We start from the raw sequence: 14,491 nt of genomic DNA, 5'->3' as shown, positions 1-14,491 counted from the left end.
TTATAAATAGTGATTGGTAAAAAATAAATCTCCTGCTTCTCAGGAGACTCCACGTGGGGGCACGACCCCAAGGTTGAGAACCTATAATAGAAGTGGCTGTTGACGGTGTGAGCATCCATGTTGTTATAACGTCATGTGCTCAACACAGGGTTGAACACCCCTTCCTGACTTTCAGTGCAGTAACTCCAAGCCGAGAAAGTGTTTCTCTTTTTGTTTATTGTTTTTTCACTCTAGTCAGAGGTCGGACATTCTGAGTTACGTGCTTTAGTTGAACAGCGCATTAGACAAAATAGGTCAGGTAGCAAACAGGAGGAAAGCTTTTTCAAGCAGGCTTCTCATTACTAGCTCTTAATTCTACTGTTCTTCCTTCAGGGAACTCAGTTTAAGCCAGCGTCCACACAATTATGCCCTTTCTCGCTCCTAAACCACCAGGAAAACTGAATACCTCATACAGGAGTGTTGGAAGTGAGTCAAGAACAAAAACACGGACGCTCTGGGATGTTTAGAAAACACGGACTTGGGCTAAAAATCTTGTTGACATACACTGCACATGCACAAAATAACGAAACGGACTGCAACTGGTGAAAAGCTGCGTTTTATTACCTTTGTCGAAAACACAATGCACGAAGTTTTCATTAACTCGAATCACTGTTACCACAGCGGAACCACAAACATGCCATAAGCCCAGTGACGACTAATCCTTCCACTCTTCCTCCTTCCTTTGACTGACCCCCCCCAGTCTCAGAAGGAGTAAGCTGAGATTCAAAGGAATCTATAGGAGACTGATCCTCAGCATGGCTCTGTGCTGCTGAGATGCAGTGAGGCCCTGTATACATGCACAGCTCCACCAGGCCTACGCAAAGTGGCTCTGAAGCTTTCATCTGCAGAAGGGTTATGCATGAACACCAACACCAAACTTCCTCTACAAATGTAAACACTTCATATAAGCATACGATTCAATGCAGAATTAATCCAAATATAAAAAGGAATCGAAGTAAACTTAAAGGAATTTCGTAAATTCAAAGCAGGAACTGAATTCTTCTAATACAGACATGATGACTGAAATAAATGGATTTTCTGGATATTTTCTATTTATTTTCAAAACAGAAAACCCAAAAGAAAATGAAAAACACAGGCTGCTAGGATTACAACTGCTGATTGCTTTAAGATGGCATTTGAACTGCACTTGCTGAGGGTCCTAGTGTTTGGTTTCGTTTGTTTTTTCCTGGGGAGGAGGTGGACAAACCGCACAAATGCCGGCACGTCAGGCCACTCGTCGACAGCTGAAACTATCATTCACTCCACAGGAAACGAGGGGGGGAAAAAAGAGGAGCGGGAAGAGACTGCCATTTACCGTGACGGGAGGAAGATGGGAGGAGAAGAGAGGAAAAGGGGCAGAGGGCCCCTGAGCACGCCTGACCATTTGGTGATGGAGTGGCAGAGAAGGTTAAAAGCTAATCTGTCACATTCAGACTCTTCTTCTATCTGTTCCACTCCTTCTTCCTCCTGTCATTTCTTGAACCCCTGAAGGCACTGGTCAATCAGCAAGCCTCTTAAGCAAGAAGCCATAAACGCACAAGAATCCACTATCTGAACATTTTAGGTTTTATTTTCTTGTTGGCTGACCCAGCATTAACCCTACCTGGACTTCCTGAAATGTCCACCGTGTGTTTAGATGATATATCTAGGCCTCGCTTATTCATATATCTCTCTGCTGCGTATCAGAATGAAAACTGGGCTCTCTTTCCCAGAAACACGATCTCCACTGTGGAATACCGCCACAGGGTGGAGTGCTCGCTGTCTCCTCTCCTCCTTTTTAAAAAAATGCAGTAATTTATAGCTTTCCTGGTAGTCGAGTCTTCCCTTGACAACAAATACCTTTTCATTACAAAAGGAGTACAGAGAGACAAAAAGACGAGGGGGAGAGATATTTTTGCGTACCTGGAGGCTAGAGATGGCAACAACTACACGCCCCTGTATACTGGCTCCCTAGTTTAACCCAAACCTGGTTTATTTAAAGCCAGAGAGAAGAGGTAGTGAGACAGACAGATAGACAGACTGATAGACAGACAGAAAGGGGGGGAGGAGGAGACAGAGAGAGAGAGAGAGAGAGAGATACAGCACTTCTATCATAATATGGGAATAGTAACGTGTGGTGTTTGTCTTGCCCCAGGCCACGCTGGTTTTCCCAAACAGAAGTGCAAAGGTGGAGCACGTTTAAACCTGTGAGCGAGACAGCAGCCTTCACCACCGTGGAATGTTGCCAAGAGACACATTTTTCAGGATTTCATTTCATGGTGTGCTCTCTCTCCCCCTCCCTCTTTCTCTCCTCTAGCACCATCTGTGTGTGGGGTTTGGTGTTTAAGTTTAACCTGCTCCTTGTTTAAGGGTTCCACACAGGCCTTCAGACTTGTTTTGGAAAAGCACATAAACACACAAATCACCCTCTTTGAACCCGAAAATGAATACTAGATGTGAACTTCCACTAGCGGCTAGGGATATTTGACTCACTTTTCGACTCGCCAGCACATGAATTATGCCCTTTGAACTTGAAGATGAGTAGTAGATGTGAACTTATATTGGTGACTTGCTACTTGACTCACTAACACACAGATTATGTTCTTTGAACCTAGAAAGATTATTAGATATGAACTTCCACTAGTTGCTCACTATATGACTCACTAATGGACTCGCTAACAGACAAATTATGCTCCTGAAAATGACTACTAGATGTGAACTTCAACTTAGAGGCTTGCTACTCGACTCACTAACACATGAATTATGGTCTTTGAACTTAACAATGAGTATTAGATGTCAACTTCCATTGGTGACTCACAGTTCAATTCGCTAGCACGTGGCTCTTTGAACCTTAAAAGTATTAGATATGAACTTCCACTAGAGCCTCGCGACATGACTCGCTATTCAACTCACTGTATGACTCACTCTTTGACTCGCTAAAACAGGAATTATGCTCTTGGAACCTTAAAACTGTATTAGATGTGAACAACTTCTAGTGACTTGCTAGTCAACTCTCTGTACGACTCAGTCTATGACTTGCTAAAACAGGAATTATGCTCTTGAAACCTAAAAAGAGAATTTGATGTGAACTTTCACTAGTGGCTTGCTATTTGACTCACTATCTGACTCGCTATATGACTCTATTCGACAAACGTTCTATGTATTTTAAACAGCCCATGTATGGCTGATTCATTTTATAGCTAGCTATAAAACCGGATTACTAATCACAACCCAGAGATTTGCTGAAAATGCATTTCTGTGGTATTGTGTGTTTCTTTCCTGTGTTGATAACATGGTAAACAGTATTCAGGAATACAAGAATGTACTCATCAGCATCGTGTGTTTGACTTTGTGGAAAAAAAAAACAAAACCAAATATGTAAAGACTTCTTTTCCAAAATGGCCTAAGCATGTCGGAAATCCACGGCTTAATTCTGCCAACTGTTTAGAAAACCTTCCAAACCCAAAGTTTAAATAAGGCTTTAGCCTGTCATTTAGATTTTAGAGTGGTCATTTAGTTAAACTGTTCGTTTGACTGTGGATAGCTGTAGTGAAGAACAGCGAAGGTGCAAGAACACTATGTGAATGTGACAAAGTAAAGCATGTGTATGGGGGGTTAAAGAAAAGTTTCTCACCTTGCTCTGGGCTGGCCGGCCTGGTGTGGCCCTGCAGAGGCTGGGTTAGAAGAACCGAGAACAGCAGCAGCATGACCTTCATTGTGCTCTTCATCATGCTCCTCTACAGCAGAGCTCGTTGCCTGGCGCAGCTCTCCATACACTCAGCTAGGACATCAGGTCTAACACACACACACACAAAAACACATACACTTTATTAGACACTACATTACCTATAGGAGAACTTTATTTTAAATGTAACGGCTCAACGGGACAGTAAACAGGAATCGTTTTTTGAATGTACGTCACTGTGTGAGTGAGGAAAACTGTCCTTCAGTCAGGGCAAAAATCACTCTGCCAACTTCTCAGACTGGGCCAGAAGCCAAGACAACAACCACAGGCCTCGAATTCCAGTAAAATCCAAAACCACTCTTTCGGAAACAGCGATGTTGCTTTGGCTGTGCAGCTGAGAACTTTATGCAGCAGAGACAGAGTGACTGAGCATTTAAAACGTGATAAAAACTAGCGTACCTTCACTCTGGCAAATCTAACTGCTGCTGCGTCACTACAGAACAGCACATCCCTAAAGCACTCAAGGATTCCAGCCTTGCTCGTTTGTACTCTGATTTGCTGACATTTATGTGATGATAAGAAAAAGGAATGGACATTTTTCCAATTAAATCCTTCACTTGCTGGCACTGTGGAAGCTGAAGAGAGAAGATGTTATATCTAAATAAAATGAAGACACACTAAGCTGCATTTTAAGTAAGGAGTAAAACACTTGAGGACAGGCTGTTATAGGAAAACAATCAAGAATACATGGTAGAGTTACTGCTGCCACCCTGAAGCTGGTATTTTCCAATAACAACACACCCTGAAGTGTTTTATCAACAAACGACATCTTCTTATTCCTTACATTATAGCAGCTATAACAGTCTTTCCCTCTCCAGCCTCTCTTTTTGCTCCCTCGTGATGTTACAGGGAATTGGCAAAGCGCAAACCCCTCTGTCCTGAAGACTCCTGTGTCGGAAAACTTATAGTTAAAAAAAAAAATAATAAAAAATATCTGACCCTGGAGACTCCTTCCACAAATGTGTTAATTAAACATGTACTTACAAAAAAAACTTTCACTGTATCAACAACACTTGCATTTTTTAAACAGGATTATTATTATGTTTAGACTATGTGACGCTTAAGCTATACAAATTCGTGTGAATTAGTTGTTACTATAGAAACAGCAACGTACTAGAATGAGTGCATTTTGCACTCATTTCAGAGCTTTGAGAAAATTAATCAACACTTTCTGACCAATCAGAATCGAGTATTCTACTTTACAAGGTAAAGCAACAGTTTCATATAACACTGACTGATAATAGAACAAAGCTGAATATTACAGTGGACGTGTATGGCTAAGATTTCCCATGAGCTGACAGAAAACAGTGGAGAGCCCTAAGACAGACAGACAAAGACACCCATGCTAGAGTACATCCCATCCCCGCATGAACCCAACACACCATTTGTCCTATTGATTGCTGGAGCTCATTCACCAAATGTTACTCACTCTTATACAAACACACTCATTAGCTTGGGGGGCATTTGTTCTGGGATTTGTTCTGTGCAAAGAACAGACCACACTTTAAGGCAACTGAAGATCTTGTGTTGCCTTTTAAGCAATGCCAAATTACCCTCGATACTAAAAGCTCAATTTTGTATGCGGCAAAAGTCATTTGTCTATTAATCACTGCCTTGGAGTTTATGCAAATCCCTCCGTCGGGCATTTCGTCACCTTTCCAGCTGCTCCTCACCGGGAGCAGTGAACAAATGCTATGACTGCAGGAGAATGGAGGAAGAAGAAAAAATACTGGCACCCTACGGAGTTTGCCAATGCGCCCCCTGTGAGCCTAAGGGTCAAACGACTGAACGCAGGAGCCTGGAGAGGGAGAGAGAGAGAGAGAGAGGGAGAGGGAGATAGCAATAGAGAGAGAGAGATAGAGAGAGACAAGGGGACTGGGTGGAGAGATGGTCTCTACAGGAAAATGTGTGTGTAAATCAGAGAATGAGCTTCCTTTCCAGCAGCTCCCGTCTGTTGCCAGACACTCGGAAGTGAGAGGAGCTTACGGCCAGTCACGTTCGCACCATGTCAGCCAAACACACACACACACACACACACACACACACACACACACAGAGCACTGCTGAGGACGGACAGGCAGCACTTTGATGTGTGTCAGAAAATATGTATTTTTTTTTCCCTCCTTCCAAAACAAATTTGCCGTTATCACATTGCTCTCTTCTGTTCCTATATGAATAAGTTTGAACCAGAGTTAAAGAAAGTAAGCAATAAACCTGAAAGACTCATTTCAAAAAAACAAGATTGTCTCTGAGCTTCTAAATAGACCAAACGTCCCAGCGGCTCCAAAAGACAGATGTAAATATTTAAAACTAGTCTCACATCTCTCTTAAAGCTTTCAGACCTAAATATTTACAAAACGTGCAGCTATTCGGTGATTAGAGAGAGAACATAATGACCATTCTACAAGAGCAAAGACAGAACCTGACAGGAATCTACCAAATAAAACAAAACGAAAACGAATTAAAAAACTCTACAATGTCTGTAAAACACTGTAGCTAATACTGTTTTTTTTTTTTTTTTTTTTTTAAGAAATCTGTTGCTCATTTCTTATTTCTTTATTTTGGATAGTTCCAACACACTCCCTGATATTAGAGCACAGCACAACTGAACACATTTGTACGCTCAGTATAGTGGCAACAATCTTTCCACCTTTTCATATTTCAAAATATTGCTATTTTGATTGCTCAGTTCCTGGCCCCCATGTGGAGAAAACTGAAAAAGATCTAAACAAGTGCAGTTCGGGTTTCCTGTTACTCTGTGTAAACAAACGAGTGGCAACTCATGCAAGCTGTGGAACAGACCTAGCTATTCATTAAAGCGCACGCTGAAGCAGGAGTGGAGCGGAAGAGTGAAAAGCAGAGTGGTCGGACCCCTAATTAAACGGAGCCCAGGATGTTGTCTCGCTGTGATCGGCGGAGGGGAACGGGGCCAAGGCGCACACACCCTCATTATCGCTGCCTGCTAGCTGAGCGGAACGTAGTCCAAAGTGTCCGGCAGCAGTAAAGTCGAGGCCACTGTGCTTGTGGTGTAATGCTGGAAATGTTTTTGACTTTCTCTTTTCTTACACCTCATGCCCTGTGCATAACTGATTTGCTTGAAAAGCTATGTGTACTATTCAAATAAGTTATTCTGCCACTCCTGTATCTGGGTGCATCGCAGTACTTTGCCATGCATTTCATTTCCTTAATATCCAAACTTCAGGTTGAGCCTGTAGGTCACACAGAGTGTCAGCTATTTACGTGCAGGAAAAAAGCTTAGTGATAGCAGGGCTGTTTTGAAAGGTGGACGTATTTTTAAAGGGTTGCTGGCTGCTGCTTTTTCAAAAATTAGAGGGTGGATCATTCCTGCCCCACACTACCACACACTCTGTTGTGCAGTTCCACCCAAAAGAATGTCCGGTGGGAACATTGCTTTCATCCTCAGAATCTCCGAGCAGAAGATCTGGCAGATACAGCTACCGACTATATGCACCAAGTGACTGGCACATGAAGCCATTCAGTAAGTGCAACACCACATGGCAGCTGATCACGCTTGGAGGAGAGTGCTAACATGAATCACAGTCACTTCAACCAGCTAGTGCTACAATCAACAGGAGAGGAGGTCCTTCCCACCCAGAGAGAAGAGGCAATTATGTGGTCTTGGACTCCTAGCCAAATCATAACCTTATGTTCCCAATAGTAAAAGACAAGTCGCTTGTCATTGGTAGTTTGTCTCTCTCTCTCTTTTTTTTTTTCCTTGAGGCTGGCTAACATGTGCTTCCTCTGAGAAAAGTTCATCTTTTCAAACTGCTGCTCATGCTGCATCACAAGGCGATGTAACATACTCGGAGGAAAGTGCTATCTACCCTCTTCTGCAGATATTATGAGCTCACAGACAGCCACGATTGGCTTGTGTTGCTGTGATTGACAGGGGACAGAGAGTATGCCATCCCTCCCACCCGAAGAGCATGGTTAATTTTGCTCCACTGCCTCCTGGCCACAGATGGCTGTGGGATTCAAACTCACAATCTCCTGACGTTAGGGCATATGCTTTTCTGTTGCGCCATTTGGAAGCCTCTGTAGATTCACTTTTGTAAGGATGGATACTGGACATGCACTGTCCAGTGGATTAGCAAAGCAAGCCAACTGTACTAGCTATGTCTACTCACCAGTGGCATCAATGAACTCTGCTACTTCATTTCAAGCGAGAGGTCGTATATGACAGGATAAAATTTTTGCACATCAAACAGTAAATGTGAACTAACTGCAGATAGGATCTAAAGTTGTGAGTGGGGAACTGAAGAGACATTGGACTATATGCGACATTAGATTGGTCTGAGGAATCATTCGAGCCAGTCGGAATTATCACTTTAGCAGGGCATATCTGATTTGCACAGAATTGAGTAAATGCAATAAAATGTCATGCATGGACCTCTGAATTGGTGAATAGATTTATGGGATTCCTTATTCCCTTAGAAGACGGCTTTGCTTATTCCTTACAACATCTCAGGAGGACAAATGCTGCCTCCAAATTCCTCTGAGCAAAGCTGCCTGAAAAAAATGAATGAAACGCTGTATAGTTACTTGTCGAGTATCACAGAAACTCCTATAACTGATTATCAGATGCCTACCACCAGTTCCTCTACAATAAACAACGTGCTGTGTGTCGGAGAGAATGTGACTTTATATATTTAAAGTTCCAAGGAAGCTAAACTTGTGAGTGCTTTCTCGTAAAAGATTAACGTAAAAAGTATCTACATACTTCAGCCAAAGTGTTTCCCAACTATGAGAAAGCTTGCACAAGGCTGAGTTATAGTTTATAGTTACGTTTAATGTTGTGGAACAAACACAAAATAATAAACAGTCTTTCCCTCACCAGCATCTCTTTTTTTCCTTGATTGGAGTCAAAAAGATAAGAAAACTTCATCTATGGGTAGCTACTGCAGCCTACAGAGTGTGCAAAACATTAAATAATTAGAGGCTGGAGCACTACAAAAACTTTATTCCTGGATGATACTGTACGCACTATGAACCAATCTGTATGGCAATCAAAAATAAAGCTAGCTAGACTCGATTAACACAGAGTGTACATGTAGCAAACATAAGCTATATAGTTAGACCAGCTCTAACCTAATTTGAGCCACAGAGCTGTTGAAATGCACATTGCTAGTTCAACCATGCTGCAAGACAAGCTGCTATGCCCTATGAAATACACCCTTCTGCTGAATTTCTGCTATGAATGTAAACAAAGAAGGTGGCTATGATGGATGGCATTTAATTATATACCACCATTGTCCTAATTCTTCTTTGAAAAGACGGTGGAGCTAGACTTTCCTCAATAAGCCTTTCCAGGTCAAGAACACCATTTCACTGCAGTGCCTCTGAACTTCTGACCCGCTTTGAAGGCGCCGCTGAAGAAACACTGGCCAAATCCTGCAGGACCAGCTAGTGCAGCAATCTGCCCTCCAATTTCACTAATTGATGTAATTATGGCCTTAAACGGCTGTGTTTTTACAAGGTTTGCTCCAGTTCTCCATTTCAAAGGTCAAGAAAAAAAAACATACAAATAAAAAAAAAAAACAAGATAACCGCCAAAAGAATGGAATGTCATTAAAAAGACCAGACATTACAGACATTTCATCTTGCCTTTGTGACTTAAAGTGAACCATAAATCTAATGTTACAAAACTTTGGCAACTAGTTTGGACACCAATGGTTTTTGGTGGTTAACATATAGTTATTTGTGAATATGTAAGAGCATGCTGTTAATGGAAAATGACACAAAGCTAGATTACTGCTACCACCCCAAAGCCGATTATTTTCCTAAAAAATCACAGCCTGAAGTGTTTTATTCCTTTTACACCACAGCAATTTGCCAACAATTACGATTTCTATTTATTAATGAATGACACATTATACTTTTTATCTATTTACAGCTACATTTAAAGTTGGGAAACTCTGCAACACAAGTTAGTTCATTATATCATATACATTATTTTACCTATTATCAAACACTCCTTTGACACACACTTTTTCCTCTCTTGCAGTTATTGAGCAAAAGAAAATGCAGCTTGGTTATACAGAGTGACAAAGAAACCAAAAAGCACAAAGTCTTGAAGACTTTCACATGGCGGAAAACTTGCTGTTACAAAGCTCTGCTACTGGAGACTCCTTCCATAAATGGAGTCATAAACAGCATGAATGCCACGATTTAATATTTCCTAACAAAAAAACTTTGCCTTATGTACGAATGAATGATAATGTATTAGAACAAGCACATTAATATATGGGGATCCGAATTACAGCCGGAACTATCGTCAAAGTTTCTGTTATAGAAAATAAATCAACACCTTCTGCAGGAACAGAATTGAGTGTTCAACAGTGCCGTGGGATAAATAATGCTAATATCTATATTTTCTATGCACTCTGCTTTTCAGTCCTGCTTTGCATTAGATTCAGATCAGATCTGCGCATGCTGCAGAGGGCATTCAAGCTGCATTGCTTCCCAGGCACAAGGTGGAAATTGACCATGAACGCTTTTACTGCGAATTTCAATGGACACTCATCGGCAGCCAAAGTTTTTTAGGGACGCTGAATTGGAAATGGGGGGTGGGTTGGAGGTGAATCTGTGTGGACGTGTGGTAGCGAGGGGGTATTTGTGGGTACATGTGGGAGGGAGATCTAGTAGTTTGAAAATGCAGAGCCTTCTACAGAATAATCCAAGAAGGATGTAAATGAATTACAGGCTGGGTTCTGTGACATGTGGAAGTGTACAAGTCTCTGCAAGCCTTCAAAGAAACACGGCGGCGTCTCTGTAGCTGTCACAAATAAAGCACACAGACAGGCGAGAAGCTCCCAAAAATACAATCCGGTCCTGTTTGAGAAAGTTTAGTTGGCCTGTCCATATAATATTCAAATTCAACACAGGTGTTAAAAGAGCTCCAATTCTCTGGATGGTGAGATCACTATCATCATGTAGTCTAAACAGGAAAGCTACTAAACTCAATTAAATACAGATTCACTCCATAATCGACGGCTACTCTCACATTACATGCGTGTCGGAAATTCTCGTCAGTTTATGCATGAAAACGAATCCAAGAACTAAAACAGTTTTCATCACTAAACAACTTTAGTTCACTGTTCAGAACCAAAAGAGAGTTCTGCTACAGAACAATCCAGAAACCAATCTTAGAAAAAGACAGAGAGAGGGAGAGAGAGAAAAACTCTCTCTGTATAAAATTCTCTGCATAAACAGCATGAATGCCACTACTGAGATCATCATCTTCTTCATCATCATCATCATCATCATCAGTGCAACATGTTGACAAAATTAGTAACACACTTTAAAAGAAAAAAAAAAACCTTTACATGCTTCACTCTTTATAAATGAAGTCAAAAGGATGGAGAACTTTTTGAATGATTTTACTTTAGAAGGATTAAAAAAAAAAAAAAAAAAAAAAGACACTTCCAAACCTTTTGTCACAACTTATTTGAAAAAGTCCCAACATCTGAAGTTGATGCAACATGACAGTGGAATATATGGCTGTAAAACCTCTGCATATTTGTTCTGCCATAATTACATAATATATATATATGCACACATCACATTTTATATAACTACAGCATGAGGTAAAATTAGAAAATTAGTCCAAGCTTTGGCAGTGTTTCCTGTTGAGTCTGAGGTAAACTACTCTCCAAAGCACAAAGACTATGAGGCAAATGAGGCTATGAGACTATGAGGCAAATGAGATAAATGAGACCATGAGGTAAATGAGGCTATGAGACTATGAGATAAATGAGACTATGAAGTAAATGAGGCTATGAGACTATGAGATAAATGAGACTATGAGGTAAATGAGATAAATGAGACCATGAGGTAAATGAGACTATGAAGTAAATGAGGCTATGAGACTATGAGATAAATGAGACTATGAGGTAAATGAGATAAATGAGACTATGAGGTAAATGAGATAAATGAGACCATGAGGTAAATGAGATAAATGAGACCATGAGGTAAATGAGAAATGAGACTATGAGATAAATGAGACTATGAGGTAAATGAGACTATGAGGTAAATGAGATAAATGAGACCATGAGGTAAATGAGATAAATGAGACCATGAGGTAAATGAGATAAATGAGACCATGAGGTAAACGAGGCTATGAGACTATGAGGTAAATGAGATAAATGAGACTATGAGGTAAATGAGATAAATGAGACTATGAGGTAAATGAGATAAATGAGACTATGAGGTAAATGAGACCATGAGGTAAACGAGGCTATGAGACTATGAGGTAAATGAGACTATGAGGTAAATGAGATAAATGAGACCATGAGGTAAACGAGGCTATGAGACTATAAGATAAATGAAGCTATGAGGTAACTGAGGTAAACACAAACAGCAGTCTGGTTAATAGTTCCTCTCATTTTTCTACTCTCATTTTGCACTTTATAATTTATCTCTCAGACATGAAAACTGAATAAAAAAAGAATTAAACATATTTTTAAAATAATAATAAACCCACAGCATATTTAATTAGTTTCAACATGTCGCCTGAGGTACTCACCTTTCCCTCTGAGGTAAACAACTTCTCCGGTGTTGTAGAAGATAGTTGAAGAAAAAGTTACTTATTTCCGTATTACCTTTTGTTCTCTAGTTTTTTGTTGTTGTTGTTGTTGTTGTTTTTAAAAAAGGTAGCAAAACAACACAACACAAGTGTGTTGTGTTTCTCGCTCACTTGGCACAGCAGAAGCGCTGAAGCTGAGAGAGACAAATCCAAATCCAAGCGTGTACGAGTTTGGATTTAGAGACTGGGATAAGATTTCCGACCAGGAGTCGCACCGTCAGCTTCCACCTTTCCACTGCTGAGAATTCCACCCGTGCTTCTTTCTTTCTTTCTTTCCTCCTCCTTTCTTTTTCTTTTCTCTTCTTTTCTTTTTCTCTCTGTTCAGGACGCGGTTTGCTCTCCGCGCGAGGAGGCGAGGAGGGAGAGAAAAGAAGAAAAAAAACTTTTACCGCTTCTTTGATCGTAAATCCTCTTCAAAGTATCCAAACTACAGAACAGATTAAAAAAGGAGAGAGAGAAAGAAAGAAACCCAAACTCTTTTTCTTTTCCGTGTTCGGAGAGACTGAGAAAGCGAAAAACTCTCACGTTCGCATCCCGGAGTGATTTCTCTCTCTCTCTCTCTCTCTCTTTGCTTTACTTTCCTCCTGTCCGCGTTCCTCCCCCACCGCGGTGTGAAGCTCCCAAAAAAAAAAAAAAAAGAAGGGAGAGAAGGAAGGAAGGAAGGAGGAGATTCCAGAGTCGCGCGTGCGGCTCCGCTACGACGCTGGAAGGAGCTGGCGCGCGCGCACGCATACACATACGCACACGCGCGCGCACAAATGCACGCACAAACGCATAAACATACGCGCGCACACACGCACGCACGCGCTCGCTTTTGCACGGCTTTGATTTAACACCCCCCCCCCCCCCCCCCCCTTCAGCCAGAACCCTCCCCCTCCTCCTGCCACTCGCAGCACCTCCAGCGCTTCTCCACCGGCTTGGGAGGTGCATTGTGGGATTGTAGTTTTCTACCTCGCTGCTCTGTCTATGAGTCAAGTCAAGTGGCTTTACTGTTATTTCAACCATATACAGCTGGTAGAGTAAACAATGAAACGAAACAATGTTCCTCCAGGATCATGGTGCTACATAAATCTACCCAGAACTACATGAGACTACACATTACTACATAAAGTGCACATGCAAACAGCACAAGACAGTACAATAACTACTAAAATAGGACAATAGGCACAGTAAGAGACAGTGCAGCACCAACCAGTACACAGTCCTAGTGTGAAAGTATCAGATATAACAGCTAGTGCAAAAGAATAACATTCTAATAAATTACTGTGAATGGAAACATAACATACTATGACATATTCAGCAGATATACCATATATGGACATAGCAGTTATTGAGTTATCGGGGTAGCAGCCAGGCAGAGAGTATAGTAGTGACAAGAAATGATATACAATATTTTTATAAATATAGTAGCAGCAAAAAAAGAAAGGTAGTAAATACAGAAATGTGGAAAAATCACAAAAGGGAGTGGGATGGTGTTCAGTTGTTTGTGTGTGTGTGTTGTCAGTCCCGTCTCTGAGTATTAAGGAGTCTGATGGCTTGAGGGAAGAAACTGTTACATTGAATGCTTCAGTATTTGGATCCGGAGCGGCCGATGCGTGCTATTGCCGCGCCACTATCATCATCATCTGAGTCATTTTTGCAGTACAGCAACAACCGGCTTTAGATCAATCAACATACAGATCCAGTACTTGGTTAAATCTATAACACTGACCATACTAATCAATATTTTGAGAACATCAACGTTAGAGGTGTCACTCATATAACTAATGTTAGCTGGCTAGCTTGTCATTAGTGCTACTAACATCTTCTGTTGTTGCTATGCTGCAGTTTCAGTCTAAACTGTTGCATGGATGTTTGAAGTTCATTGTAGTAGAACAGCACCAATAGCTGCTCAGGCCTGTAACTGTAAAAGTGAGCTTAAAGTAGCTTTTTGTGAACTTTACGTGCTCTGACAGAGCAAACAAAAGAAATGCTTTCGTGGAAGCGGCCATGTTTTTTTTTTTCACTTCACACATCGAACGTGCCGAGGTGGGAAATGACTTCATTACAACTTGCAAAAAAAATTAAAAAACAAGGAGACACCACAAAGGCAGCATTACAAACGGATACTAATACAGATACGT

At 41.1% G+C, this 14,491-nt stretch overlaps 1 protein-coding gene across 4 annotated transcripts in view; it reads right to left on the bottom strand.

Moving 5' to 3' along the window:
• The window catches only part of fgfr1a (fibroblast growth factor receptor 1a), a 36,847-nt gene extending 23,861 nt beyond the window's left edge, over positions 1-12,986 (bottom strand). For 2 of the 4 annotated variants that reach the window (XM_026925142.3, XM_026925145.3), the window contains exons 1-2: positions 12,309-12,981; positions 3,653-3,813 (exon numbers count right to left, since the gene is read on the bottom strand). In XM_026925142.3, coding sequence (XP_026780943.1) covers positions 3,653-3,749 — 97 coding nt within the window. In that variant the 5' untranslated portion in view covers positions 3,750-3,813; positions 12,309-12,981. Of the gene's footprint in view, positions 1-3,652; positions 3,814-12,308 lie in introns of all 4 variants that reach the window. The other 2 variants (XM_026925141.3, XM_026925144.3) reach the window with 2 other exon arrangements.
• Positions 12,987-14,491: the final 1,505 nt, after the last annotated feature.

Source organism: Pangasianodon hypophthalmus, chromosome 8, assembly GCF_027358585.1.
Source record: "Pangasianodon hypophthalmus isolate fPanHyp1 chromosome 8, fPanHyp1.pri, whole genome shotgun sequence".
NCBI classification, from domain to species: Eukaryota; Metazoa; Chordata; class Actinopteri; order Siluriformes; family Pangasiidae; genus Pangasianodon; species Pangasianodon hypophthalmus.
The sequence above is the reverse complement of the archived record's forward strand: the minus strand, read 5'-3'. Positions and strand labels throughout refer to the sequence as shown.